This window comes from Acomys minous (genome assembly GCF_964271855.1).
Source record: "Acomys minous genome assembly, chromosome: 5".
Classification (NCBI taxonomy): domain Eukaryota; kingdom Metazoa; phylum Chordata; class Mammalia; order Rodentia; family Muridae; genus Acomys; species Acomys minous.
In genome coordinates, this window is record NC_140494.1 from 117,076,120 (window position 1) to 117,090,791 (window position 14,672).

Here is a 14,672-nt window from a genome sequence, read left to right on the forward strand (position 1 = left end):
CAGCACACAACAGTCACTTATTCTTAGCACTTTGACCAGTTATGAGTCTCTGCATTAACCACTGCTCACTGTAGGGCAGGGAGGTTCTCTGGCCATGGTAGAGAGCAGAACTAATATATGGGAATAAACATAAATATATAGAAGGCAATTTAACAACATGTCCATTTAGTAAATTATCAGTAGTAGGTTCCCGCTAGGGCTTAGGGCCTCTAGAACCCTGGACTTTAAACCGGGTTTATATTACTAGGCATGATTTTCCTCTTGTGGAGCAGGCCTCACATCCCATCAGAAAGGTTACCTCATCACCTCCATGTGACTATTAAATTAGTGGGTACATCTTGCCTAACAAGATGGTAATTGTAGTATTCTGGGTCCAACACCGGGTTTGACTTGATTTAAACATTACACACCCTTCATGGTTGTTGAACATTACATGGTACTACCTTAGGATGTACAACTTTTAATGTTTAGTGTATTAGTTAAAAGTAAAATCTACTGGTCTGAGCTTGGCAGCTGTGGTACCCACCTTAATCACAAGCCTTGAGAGTCAGAGGCAGATAGATTTCTGTGAGTTTGATGCCAGTCTGGTCTACAAAGTATGCTACTGGACAGCCAGGGAAATCCTGTCACAGAAACTAACACTTACTGGTCTGACCAGAACCCACATAATGGTAAGAAAGAACTGACTCCCACAAGTTTTCTTCCGACTTTATATACTATGGCATATGTGCACAAATAAGTAAATAAATAAAATATTTTAAAGTAAAAATTGAGAAGAAACTCATGCTAGGAGAGGGAAGCCAAGAGTCTAAACTATTTAGGAACTGTTGGAACAGAGCCTAGAAGTAGCCGACGTATCTGGGGCCTGATAGAAGTGGTATGTAAGGTAAAGCTTGTGAGCTAGATGCAGCCAGAAAAGACGGCTTTGTGTGCCCGGATAATGCTATGTTCGTTTTGTGGTGGCTTTAATATATATGTGTAGGGCCTGCCTATACATTGCTAGTCTCAAGGTGTAATTTATAGGTGGTTTTGAATCTTCACTGGTCCAGATGAATCAGCGGAGCCGGGTTCCTTCTTCCTGAGATAGAGGGCACAGAACCTTTCCTACTAAAGAGCCACATTTGTGTGAAGATTGCATTGCTTGAGAGAGACTTTGTTATTATAAGAGTCTAGTTAGGCAGGAGAAAGGCTAGACCTGAGAAAGCTTGGTGTGGTGCTGCCAGATTGGGGTATGGAGAAGATCAGAACATACATGTCTATAAGGAGAGAAAGGCCAAAAGTGCTGTAGACTGGAATGGCATGGGAAGTGGCAGACATATGCAATGCTAGGCTGCTGGGCCCTATGACCCAAGACACAGCCCCGCCCCACGCTGTGGAAATGAGCAATGCAGGGAGGAGTCGCCTTTCCTGGCCCATGCAATGTGTGCTTGAGTTGTTTTCCTTGATACCTAGAAGTTAATGGGTGCCTTATTAACGCTCGCTTGTCACGAACTGGATGCTGATATAGCTCCCTTTCTTTCTTCAGCACAGCTGTAAAATACATACTAATGTTTCAGAGAAACCCGGCAACTGATTTGACTGCCTGGATTCTCAAACAATAAAGATCACCTTCTACCCAAACATACTAGGCTTGGCCTGTGTTCAGACTGCCAGAGTTGTTGTTTGCAGTATACACGCTGTGTTCTTGCTTCCTTTCCTTTGGGACTTATTTTATTTCTCCTGCCTGTTTCTGATAAGCCAGCCCAGCTTCTTGAACTTTATTTGTGTTTAAAAGGAACATTTTGTGATTCTTGTGTGTTCCTTTTGGAGAAGCAAACAGAGCAGCTCCAGTAAGGCTCTCAGCATGTGACTGCAGGCAGAAGAGTCTAGCCTGTCTTACTAGGTTATAGAAATATGCCAGCCCATCAGTGGGTACCGCTTCTCCTCAGCACAGACCAGGGGGAGATGGCAGGAAACCTGGAGTTTCATTCATTTTTTTCAGGATTGTGAGGGGACAACTAGCTGAAAATGAATCTCCTTATGCACAGAGAGCTTCCTGTCTGTGTACAGCACAAGAGCTAGGCTTGAAAAGCTTGATTTATAGTGTAGTAGGCCATCCCACTTTAAACCCAACACTACTGGCTCAGGTAGAGAAGTAAAGGAGTACAGACTGAGTGAACGCTCTCCTCTGCATGATTTTGTAGGTAAAGAGGTATTTTTGAGGTAGATAGGTATGTGACCAGTCTCAGACAAGATAGCTTAGGAGAAATTCAGCCAGCCTTTTCACTGCTATCAGGGCTTCCTAAATTAGTTCTGATAATATGCGTCTGTATATAGTAGGCTGTAAAATAAAAAGTGGCTGTTCTAATCAGCTCTTAACATGTAAAGTCAGGCTGCACCTTCAGCCTTGATTTCTGGGACACCAGTGACTTAGTTTTTGAAAAGGGGGGCAACTCTGGTTTTAGTGGCACTGTTTGTCTCCTCTGCCCATAACAGAAATGAGAGTTGGGTAGACAGAAGCACTCAGCTGACATTTATTTTGATGAATATTCGATATTTTTCATTGTCTTCCTTACATTAATCTGTATTGTTCTGCTCTGAGAAGAGACAGGCCTGAATACCATAGAATTGGGCTTTCTGCTTGGTTTCTTGGCCTCCGTGGGTCTGATTTGGGTAATCTACATAGCCAGGACTGGATACCTGAGAGAAATAAAATACATTTCTTTAGAAATGACCACTGGGGCAAGCAGGTTTTTCTAACAGGATGCTGATATGTGGGGTACACCACATAAACTTACCGAAGTGTACTAGGTGCTGAACAGAATTCTTAGAATTTTGTTTCTGGTGAATGAAAAAATGTTCTTTTAAGTACCTTGACAGTGTTTCAATGTATTCCTTCCTGATGGCCAGAAGATTGAGTAGTATGCAAATAGGGAGACAATGACAAATTATTTGAGAAAAGAAGTTGCTGGTTGAATTTTTAAAATTAAAAAAAATTTTTTTTGGGGTGCATTGATGTTTTGGCTGCATACATGTGAGAGGGTGTCTGATCTTGGGGTTACAGACAGTTGTGAGCTGCCATGTCAGTGCTGGGAATTGAACCCGGGTCTTTTGAAGACTTTTAATTGCTGAGCCGTCTCTCCAGACTTGCTGGCTGAATTTCTTAAGCCAAGAGGAAGAGCTAAGTGGAAGAAAGAAGTAAGAGGAAGCGGAGAGCAGATGGGAAGAACTTCGTGCCAAGAAATTGATGAGAATAGCAGTGCTTAGAGAGATCAGAGGGCTAGTTAGTATCTGTTTCAGTCCTTGGGAAAGAAGCGCAGCCTGTTCGTGAGGAAATCTCCACAGGCCAGGGGTCTCTTCCCACTTTGGGAAAGTGCATTGTTGTATTGTGACGGGATGCTATGGCATCTTTGCCCAATGGCCTAAAGCTGAATTGCTAAGGAGGGAGGGCAAGTTTCTCCCTCTTCTGTGCTGCTCTAGAACAAGTTATATAGGTTGTCATTTACTCCTCAAGTATGCCTTAGCCTCAGAGGAGGCCTGAGCAGGTTAGGCCCTGTTCTCTACCCGGCCCTGGCTGTCCTGGAACTTACCATGTAGACCAGGCTTTCCTCAAACTCACAGAGCTTGGACTCCCTCTGTCTTCAGAATGCTGAGATTCAACGCATACTCCAATATGACTGGCAAAGTTTGATTTTTAAAAGTTGGCATTTGGCCTAGAATAAAGCTCATTTGTTAGTTTTTTTCCTAACTTGCACAAAGTTCTGGGTTCAATTCTCACTACTGAGTAAACTAGGTGTGGCTGTGCTTACTTGTAATCCCACTGAAGAGGTGGAAACAGGAGGATTTGAGTTCAAGGTCATCCTTGACTACATAAGAACTTTAAGCCTGGGCTAAATGAGAGACCCTGTCTTTTTTTTAGGGTACGGGTGGTTTCAAGACAGGGTTTCTCTGTGAAGCCCTGGCTGTCCTAGAACTCTCTTTGTAGACCAAGCTGGCCTAGAACTCACAGAGATCCACCTGCCTTTGCCTCCCGAGTGCTGGGATTAAAGGCGTGTGCCACCATGCTCAGCTGAGAGACCTTGTCTTTAAAAAAAAAAAAAAAGTTGGCATTTGCAGAATCTGTATAGAATGCCCATATATATATAATTTTTTACCTGATTTCTTTTTGTTTGTTTGTTTGTTTATTTTTGTTTTTGTTTTTCGAGACAGGGTTTCTCTGTGTAGCCTTGGTTGTCCCGGACTCACTTTGTAGACCAGGCTGGCCTCGAACTCACAGAGATCCTCCTGCCTCTGCCTCCCGAGTGCTGGAATTAAAGGCATGCACCACCACCGCCTGGCTTTACCTGATTTCTTATACTAATTTTTCTTGCTCCTCGCCTTTCTTTTACCACAGACTCTGGCCTGGTGGTCCCAAGTGTTTCCTATGAGCTACATAAAAAGCTCCTGTCTGTGGCTGAGAAGCATGGTCTGACCTTAGAGCGGAGACTTGAGATGACTGGTGTGTGCGCCAGTCAGATGGCACTGACTCTCCTCGGAGGACCTAACAGGTGAGTGGCCCTAGACTGGCAGTGCTGCATGTGTGGTGGCAATGCCCTGCCTGGTCAGCCCACACACCTCACATGCACATAGGAGCTGCTGCCAGTCAGTCACCATGTCCCATCCGAGCCTCTTTTGCTGCAGGTTTCTTTGTTTGCCGTGTAAGTCCTTATTCTCCTTCTTTGCTGGCAGTAGTGTCTGGTCCTTTGAGATCCCTGATGCTTGTCAGGCCTGAGTTTGAAGAGCCTTGCAGAGGTCCAGCCTTTGACACTTAGCCTTTGACACTCAGCCTTTCAGTAGCAAGTGCATCAGTCTTTATTGTGAAATTACTAATATTTAATATAGATTCATATAATTACTAAGGTGGCAGTTATCCCTTAGCCTTGCTATTTTAGAAATAAGTGGACTCAGAAACCAGTTAGATTTCTAATAGGCTTTAATACACCTGGGGCTGGCCAGATATTAACCCTCTAAGCTCTCTTGTCTATTTCCCATCCAGAAATCTCATAAAATACTTGCACATGTTCCACTGGGGCTGTTCTGCTCCATCAGGCCAGTCCTCAGAGTAAACTGCTTTTGGCCATTTGCTCCTGGTTCATGCTAACCCATGACAACCTGCTCCTTCCTCCTTGCTCCCTTTCATGGTCCTTTCTGCAACCCCCAAAGGCCTGTGAACCTAGGCTCTGCCTACCTCTTGCCTGCTCAGCCCAGGTATAGGCACTTTATTTGCCAATCAGAGACAGTTTGGGAGGCAAAGTTTACATCCATCATTTTGGATACCTGAGGATTCCCTCCTCAGGAACTTGAGGAGCAAGCAGTTAACATTTGAATACATAGTAGCTGCTGATCAGCCTTGAGCACTATAGCTCAGAACTTTTAGAGACACCTGGCAGCCTAGTGGACGAGGTGCTTCTGCCTGCCCGAGGGCCAGTGTTAGTGGCAGAGCTTGGTCCTAGGCCTTCTGCTTGACACTGAGCATACCAGTGATAACAAGCCACACCGCTCATGCCCTCCAGTAATCTGGGGGAAGTCTTCAGAAAACACAGTGAGTCTCCATAGTGAAAAGTTCTAGGAACGCTCTGACTGTGTTTGGCTAGACAGTAGTTCTAAAACAGTCTTTTGTGTTTGGAGTGTGTGTGTGTGTTGTTGTTGTTGTTGTTGTTGTTGTAACAGACAGGGTTTCTCTGTGTAGCCTTGGCTGTCCTAAACATGCTTTATAGACCAGGCTGGCTTTGAACTCACAGAGATCCACCTGTCTCTGCCTCCTGAGTGCTGGGACTAAAGGCGTGCGCCACCACTACCCAGCCTTTCCTATTTTTCTTAATTTGAGCTAAGAAGACCCATCTCTGTCCTTTGTAGCAGGTAATAGTATTTAGAGAGCCAAAAACAGTTTTCTGTCCCTGTTCAGTGTGTGTGTGTGTAGTGTCATTTTTCTTTCAGTTTTTTGAGACACAGTTTCTCTGTGTAGCCGCTGTTCTGTACTCACTTTGTAGACCAGGCTGGCCTTGAACTCACATAGATTTGCCTGCCTCTGCCTCCCCAGTGCTGGGATTACAGATGTGTGCCACCACACTTGGTTTCAAGTGCCATTTTTCACAACAGAATTTTATGTGTTCTTCAGAGCTTCACATTGAAGGGAAATATTACAGCTCCATGATTTCAAAGGAACAAACTATGGCTTAGAGCTTGAAGGAAAAACACTTGGTGTAGTGGAGCTAGATCTCCATGCTGCAGAGGTGCTGTGTGTGCTACCCAATCTGCTTTCGTGCTAGTGAGGGCTTGTGATGGGGTTAGGAAGGGCCCATTAGGACTGGGCCCATGAGTCAGATTCCAGCACTCTGTAGCATGTGTCTGAAGTGAGAAGTATTATGTTTCCTCTAGCTCAGTGGTTCTCAACCTTCCTAATCCTGAAGCCCTTTAATACAGTCCCTCGTGTTGTGGTGACCCCCGCCCATAAATTTTTGTTTCGTTTTTTGAGACAGGGTTTCTCTGTGTATCCCTGGCTGTCCTGGACTCCTCTTGTAGACCAGGCTGGCCTCATACTCACAGAGATCCACCTGCCTCTGCCTCCTGAGTGCTAGGATTAAAGGTGTGCACCACCATGCCTGGCTCATAAAATTATTTTCATTGCTACTTCATAACTGTAATTTTGTTATGAATCATAATGTAAGCATCTGATATGTGACCCCTATTAAAGGGTTGTTTGACCCCCCTCCCCCAAAGGGGTCATGACCTACAGGTTGAGAACTGCTGTTCTAGAGGCAGGGATAATGGTGTAGTGACTAGTGTGGTGTCTGTGTGGAGAATGGTGCTAAGTTCTACCAAGTAACTTTGAGCAGTGAAGTCTTGGAATTCCTCTTTGTCTTGATGATACTTTTAATCTCCCACCTGTGGGTGATGGTGATTGGCGGATACTGTTCCGCTCTAAGTCTTGGAATCCACCTCTTCTCTACCTTGCTGCCTGTGTTGTGGGCCTCCTCCAGGGCTGATCTAAACCTCCGTAACATTGGTTCTCATAAAACTTAGGCTGGTCAGCTTTGGCTGACAAGTGACTTTTCTCCAAGGTAGGCCCTGCCCTGATAACTAAAATTCTCATTCATTTGTTTACACAAGTCCCTTCAGAAGTAACTAGGAGTCATCTACAGCATTGCTCTCATCAGATTTTTGGTACCTCAGGAACAGACTTGGATTGGCAAATACTCAAGGACAATGGGAGTTGAGAAAAGGAGAAAAATTAGCATGAGTCAGAGGTAAGAGCCTTTATCTGGAGCTCAAAGAAAAGGTAGCTCAGAGTTTGAAAAGTAAAGGGCTTGCATGGGAAGCCCCGTGGGGCTGACCAGCTCTGCTGCTGTCCGGGCCCAGATGCAGCACTTTGGGTCGGTCTACCCGGCCTCTACTGTCTGTGGGCTGCTGGGGCATGTGGAGGAGCCAGTCCTGCAGACCCAGGTGTCGTTGCCAAGTGGAATTGTCCTGAGTCTGCCAGCTGGCCCCTAGCTTGGAGCCACTGCTTGCCCTGCTCTTAGACAGGAGGTGGGGGCATGGGTGCTGCCTGAGGGATATGAGAGTGAAGGGAGGACCTGGTAAGTCTCTGGGCAGCTAACATGGAGGACAGAGAAGTGTGCAGTAGCCTACACGTCACACAGAGCCTACCCCTAGGCCTCCTGCCTAGCTGCAGGATTACACTGACTCTGAGCAGCAGCAGGACATTCTAGAATTCAGCATTTATTGTACATTAGAGACAAGAGACCTTGTACCAAACCAATGGCTCATTGCAATGAATATTTGCATGTAAACCTATTTGGGCAAAAACAATAATACTATGTGACACACTGCAGTTTCCAGTGCTACTATGACAAATGAACAGGAAATGGAGAGGTAGGAAAGATGGGGGATGGAGAGGGGCTGAGTTAGAGACTCAGCAGCATAACAGGTATGTGAGAAGGCTGTGTGTTACCACCAAAGGCCATGTGATGTTCATGGCCTGTGCTGCTGCAAAGGGGCATGTTGATCAAGTCTGTGGTCTCTGCTGCCACCAGAGACCACCAGAGGTCCATGTCCGTGCTGTTGCCAGAAACCATGTGCAAGTCCATGATCCACGTTCTCACTGACTGTAAAGGGCAAGGAAGCTACTAGTACAGTGGCACTGATGACTGCACACTCATGGTTGAGAAAGAGGGACATGGAAGGCTTCAGTGTCAACTCCTATCCCCACTCCCACCCCACTCCCCCCAAAAATAACAGCCTAGACAGGAAACCATCAAAGAGAACTCTCAAACATTGTGACATGGATACTGAAGTGTAGCTCTCCACTGCTGAATGCAGGGCAGGGGCATGGGGTGGGGTGGGGAGGACTCAGTTTTCTTTAAGGGGCTGGCTACTGGGAATTTGACCATGCCTCAGTGAGTATATGGGCAACACAAAGTGGACTATTGGATTTGTAGGTTTCTTTTTCTCTCTTTTTTTTTTTTTTCAGGGGGTGGGGTGAGGGTAGGATGAGGAGGTGACAGTGGTGGGGAACAGACCTTGGAGGACTGGGAAGTGAGTGTGGTAGGAATGCATGATGTGAAATTCCAAAGTAATAAAAATATTGAAAAAAAAGGGGGGTAAAGGGCTGTTTGGTCAGAAGACATAGAGTGTGGGTAGGTAGAGCCTTAAAACTGCAGGAGAGAATGAGGAGCCTGACCTTGCTGGAGCCAAGCAGCCTTAGGGGGCTGGGGGTCAGAAGTGGAGCTGTCCCACCACTAACTTCACATGAAGATGTTCTCTGGCCACAACACAGTTTTGACAGTCAGGGTTGTATGTTACTTGTTGTGGGTGAACTAGTGGGAAGAAGAAGCAGTGAGGCCACACTACAAGCCTGGCAGACTTGGTCACCATTGGAGAACAAGGTACCTATGATAATAGGCACCTCTTTCTGTGATGGGGACTCAAGGGATTGGCCCGGTCTGTCCAGTAATTGCTTCTTCCCTTTTGTGTTCTAGGTTGAACCCTAAGAATGTTCACCAGAGGCCTACAGTAGCCCTGCTGTGTGGGCCCCATGTGAAGGGTGCTCAGGGTATCAGTTGTGGGAGGCACCTAGCCAACCATGATGTGCAAGTCATCCTCTTCCTGCCCAACTTTGTCAAGATGCTGGAGTCTATCACCAATGAACTGTCTCTCTTCAGCAAGACTCAAGGTCAGCAGGTGTCTAGCCTAAGAGGTGAGCACCAGCACCCGAGTGTAACCCCAAGGTTCTTACTTTATGTGTAAGGACTGAGGTTCACAAAAAAAGTGCCTCTCAGTATGGGTCCTGCTCAGGACAGTCTGGTGGTGCCACCTGGTGGTGTCAAGTGGGAATGCATCAAATGGGTAGAGTTTTCTGCATTAGCAGAAATAGAGTGGTGACCCAAACCTAAAATCTCAGCGCTTAGGAGATGGGGACTGGAGGTTCTTGAGTTTGAGGCCAGCTGGGACTACACAGTGAGAATCCATGTGGGGAAATACATGTGTATGTATGTGTGCACACACAGTGTTCTGCTTCCATGTGATCTCTAAGGCCCCACCCCTTTTCTGCCACTCAGAGAGTACCAGATACCCACCACCTCACTTCATAACTGTTTACGGCACAGGTACTGTTCACAGTTCTAGGAATAAACATGGCAGTGATTTTTTTTTTTAAATCTATTTTCCCAAGCTAGTTGTGGTGGTGTATGGCTTTTATCACAGTACTTCGGAGACAGGGACAGGCTGATCTCTGTGAGCTCAAGGCTATCCTGGTCTACATATGAAGTTCCAGGGCTACATAATGAGACCCTGTCTCAAAGAAATAAAATCATTTTCCCATGATCTGAGTCACACTGTGGTTAGAAGCGATGCACATACAAGTAAATAACATTAGGTCAGAGAGTATTAAATGTTCCAGAGTAAAATGCAGCAGCAGGACAGTGTGCTGAGAGAGATGGGGGAGAGGCTTCCTGAGTTGGAGGGAACCAGAGGTTTGAGCTTTGACTCCTGGTGGCATGGAGTCAGGTGGTGGCACCAGCAGAGAGATGTTTCTTGTTTGTAGACAGCATCTCACTGTGTATCCATGGTTGGCCTGGACCTCACTCTGTAGACCAGGCTAACCACTAATTCATAAACTCAAACCTGCTTCTGACCTAGGTCAGCTTTTAGACAAGCACTCTGAGCTTTGAGTGGGTGGTTGGGGTACAGAACGGTTCTGAGATGCTTTTATGAGACTTAGGGGTAGCAGATAGCTGAGACAGTAGCTATCTAGAGGAGGTGGTGGAAATGGTAGCTCAAATGAGCCATTTGTGAGGTTAGAGTCAGCTTACTGGAGAGAAGCAAGAAAAGAAATAGGAATGGTCACAGTGAGCAGCTAAGGAGACCTAGGCAGAGAGATTCTCAGTTTAAAGGCCAGCCTGGGCAACTCAATAAAACTGAAAGAACAAGGGGCTAGGGAGGTAGCTCTATAGTTTAAAACAAGTTCTCTACTTGCTGAGAGCCTGGACTCAATTCCTAGCACCTTCATGGCAGCTTAAAACTATATGTATCTCTAGTTCAGGGTATCTGACACTGTCTTCTGGCCTCTGCACATGTGGTGTACATTCATATATATACGTAAAATAAAAATAGATCTGAAAGGGGGGAGCTAATTTTGGCCTGAGTAGGTGCCTCTGAAATAAGACTTGGCAGAGAAAGAACACCTCAGATTAGATGTTTGTTGGGTGTTCAAGAATTGGGATCAGTGCTGCTCAAACAGGAAAATTTTATGACTCTAGAGTAAAAGGAAGGATCCAGGCTGGAGTCTCAGGTGTTTTGAGTGGGTACAGAAGCATGGAAAATGAAAGGCAGAGGACTGAGTTCTTTGGTTTCTGACGTCAAGGAATGTGGGTCAGGGAAAGAGGAGGTGCAGTGGCCTGTGCAGCGGAAGCAGGGGGAGGAAAGCCCCGAATTCATTCCCAGGAAGACGGAGAATTAGATTAGCACTGTGGAGGCCTGGGATACCTGGGAAGCACAGTTTTGGTGCAGGAATAGCCATCTGTCTGTAGTGGGATTTAAATTAGAATGGGGTAAGAGGGCAAAGATGGTCTAAGAGGGAAAGACCTTGCCAGAGGCTGCATGGCAAGTCAAGAGGATCCCAGACCAGCCAGTCCCACAGGCACCTGCATGCACACAAAGGATTCCACTCTTAATCTCTTGAGCGATTTGTGGCCCAGAGGAACTTTATACTCAGGTGTTCAGTAGGGAAGCTGTGAGTCTCCAATGGAATAATGCCGGTAACGGTAGGCTGAGAGCTAGGATGAATGCTGGGAATGGCAGTGGACTGCAGTCTCCAATGCAGCGCCATGATCCAGCCAGTCCTCCTTATAGCTATTTAAAAAAACTCCCCATGGCAGCTGCTTCAGGAAGCTGGCCTGGGGATAATGACCCTGCAGTTCAGTCTCATTGTTGTTCCTGTCAGGTTAATCCTAGCTTTTTTTGTTTGTTTGTTTGTTTGTTTGTTTGTTTGTTTGTTTTTGAGACAGGGTTTCTCTGTGTAGGCCTAACTGTCCTGGACTCACTTTGTAGACCAGGCTGGCCTTGAACTCACAGTATCCCTTTGCCTCTGCTGGGACTAAAGGCATGTGCTGCCACCCCTGGCCTAATCCTAGCTTTGCAATGTTTTGTTTTGTTTTGTTTTGTTTCCTTTAAAAAAAAAAAGACTTCTGCTATTACATTTTACTTAAGTTTGCATGGGTAATCACATGTTATGGCATGTGTGTGGAGCTCTAAAGGCTAACTTGGAGAAGTCAGTTTTTTCCTTCCACCATGTGGTCACTTGTCTTGGCAGCATTGAACCATCTCACTGTCTGTCTGAGAAGCCCTTTAAGTTCTGGGAGAACGGGAATTGTTTTTCCCTGTTCCTAAGGTTGGGCTGAATGGAAGACCTATTTGCATGAGGAATTCCTAGAGAAGAGCTGGGTGGCTAGAGTAGGATGTACAGGCCAGCCTCTGGCTGGAAAAGCCTAACGCCAGCTGGTGTTTCTGCTGGACCCTGAGAGCATCCCTAAGGCATCATCAGGGTTAGTCAAGAAAGCTCTATCTGCAAGGCAGAAGAGGTAAGGGCTTTGTGCCCTTGAGATGACTGGTCTGTGGAGAGGCATTAGAGTGGTACTATCTAGAAAACCAGCTGGGCGCAGTGGCGCATGCGCTTGGGAGTCAGAGGCATGTGGATCTCTGTGAGTTTGAGGCCAGCTTGGTCTACAAAGAGTTCAGGACAGCCAAGGTTACACAGAGAAACCCTGTCTCGAAAACACACACACACACACCACCCACCCGAGGACAGCCAAGGTTACACAGAGAAACCCTGTCTTGAAAACACACCACACCCACACACCCACACCCACACACCCACCCACCCACCCCTAGTCTGGCCTGCTGTTTGCTCTAGGAATTTTCAGATGCATTCTTTCCATCTGCAGATCTCCCTACTAGCCCTGTGGACCTGGTCATCAACTGCCTGGATTGTCCTGAGAACGCCTTCCTGCGGGATCAGCCCTGGTACAAGGCAGCTGTGGCCTGGGCCAACCAGAACCGGGCACCAGTGCTCAGCATAGATCCTCCTGTGCATGAAGTTGAACAGGGCATTGATGCCAAATGGTCCCTGGCCCTGGGCCTGCCTCTGCCACTGGGGGAGCATGCAGGCCGGGTCTATTTGTGTGACATTGGCATTCCCCAGCAGGTCTTCCAAGAGGTTGGCATCAACTACCACTCACCCTTCGGCTGCAAGTTTGTCATTCCCCTGCACTCTGCTTAGAGGGGCTCCTGCAGCTGGACCCTGCATTCCCCTGCACTCCTGCCACCAAACCTGACCACGGACGCCTTAAGGATGTGAAGCTTTGTGGACTTTGTGGAGTATCTTTTGGGTTTGTTTTTTCTGTGAGAGAACAAGACATACTTAAAACTCGCCTGCCACCATCCCTTAACCAGGGAAGGCTTTCTCACTGGCATGCCTGTCAAGAGCTAGACCAGTGGCTCCAGGCATCTTTCTATCCTACGCTGCCTCCATTCAAGTGGGGCTTTGTTTACAGACATAGGCAGCTCTAAGATTGTTTCAGGTTTACAGCTACTGGGCATGGGCTGGTACCTTGTTGGGTGGGCCAGGCTCATTGGGACCTCCACCTACTCTTATTTCAGAAGGCTTTAGGTCTCCCATGCTTCCTCTGGCCCTGCAGCTAGCCAGCCTGCTCTTCTCTAATCATGTAGATCAGGCTGCATGGCAGCTATCCAGGAGACAGACCTGTGTTCTCCTTAGATCCTGAGAGCTGAGTCTGTGCTTTCCGAAACCCAGGGCCACTAAGTTTGTTTGGAAGCTTTGGACCCTCCTGAGATGTTTCAACTTTATGTTGGGACTTTTCCTGGAGTGTATGGGGTGATGACTGTGGTGAGATTTTGGACTGACTGCTGTCACCTTTAGCAGTTTTGTCCCTGTAAAGCTACAGTGCTCACCTCCCAGTTGGGAGCTAGACTCAGGATACAGCTTTTCAGTATTGGGGAGACCCTAAGGGAGCTTGGTGCTGAGCCAGAGGAGGCTCCCTGGTGCTTCTGTCCTAGGCCATCACTTCCTACCTCCTTACCCATAATATTCCTTGTCTGCCCCATCTGCTGTCTCTGGAAATGGTCCTCTACAGCTATCCCAGGACAAGTTTATGTCCCCCCTCCTGCCATGGCTTCACTCCAGTCCTGATGTCTGGGTTTTAATCCTTTATAGTTGCCTTCCCCAGGTGTGTAGACTTGGGACTGGTGGCCTGTCTAAAAATAAGCCCAGTTCTGGATGACCTTACTGGTGGGGTTTAGCCACAGGAGCATCACACTGCTCAGATCCTAGCATTATCCTCAGGATCTTCCTGGGCGTGGGTCCTACAGATTAGTAGAATAGGACCATGCCTGGAGCCTTAACAGGGACCTTTGCAAAGGACTTGTACTTTGAAGCTCTTCTACACAGGCTTTCTGTTGTGCCTATCTCTGGTTGAGGGGTACAAGGTGGACAGGCAGATGGGGCTCACTAAGATGTTTGGGTACAAGGGTAAACCCTGGGACCATGGCTTTCAGGCTAGTTTCTTGTAGGAGGGAGGCCAGGAACAGATGTTGATAGCCTTTCCTTTCTTTCCATCTTTTCTCTAAAGTTATCTCCAGCTGCAGGAAAGAGACCAGTTCTTTGAAGGGACTTTGTTGCTTTCAAGCTAGGTCTCTTTTCTAAAGGCAAGGTTCAACTGGGACAGCAGGCAGCTACTACAGGTTACTAGACACTGAGGGAGACCACTGGTCCTGAAGATGGCTAACATTTGGAAGTTCTGGTGACCCTGGAGGTGATAGACTTTGAAGAAGCCTCACCCCTCCCTGCCCTTGGCTGGACTTCCCCAGCGTTACTGAAAGTGTATTATTACTCCTACCTGCAGCTCTTTTTGCAAGTTCCGGCCCGTGGCTGGTTTCAGTCAAGTGGTCACATCTGTCACTAATGCATGCAGCTCTTGGGGAACCCAAAGCCAGCACCACAATAAAGTGACAGTTCTTTGCTATCTGAACTGCTTCCCTAATCCCTAGGAGCCTGCCTGTTGGGTATGTGCATAGTGACACAATGGCCAAGGCAAAACCAGAGTCTGCTTGGTTAACTACAGTGTGCTATAAAAAAAAGT

The 14,672-nt window shown here is 46.9% G+C and overlaps 1 protein-coding gene across 4 annotated transcripts in view; it reads left to right on the forward strand.

Moving 5' to 3' along the window:
• The window catches only part of EDC3 (enhancer of mRNA decapping 3), a 41,451-nt gene extending 26,890 nt beyond the window's left edge, over positions 1 to 14,561 (forward strand). For all 4 annotated transcript variants that reach the window (XM_084782276.1, XM_084782275.1, XM_084782277.1 and 1 more), the window contains 3 exons: positions 4,373 to 4,526; positions 8,997 to 9,214; positions 12,459 to 14,561. In XM_084782276.1, the coding sequence (XP_084638402.1) occupies positions 4,373 to 4,526; positions 8,997 to 9,214; positions 12,459 to 12,793 (707 nt within the window). In that variant the 3' untranslated portion in view covers positions 12,794 to 14,561. The remainder of the gene's footprint in view (positions 1 to 4,372; positions 4,527 to 8,996; positions 9,215 to 12,458) is intronic.
• The last annotated feature ends 111 nt before the right edge of the window (positions 14,562 to 14,672 follow it).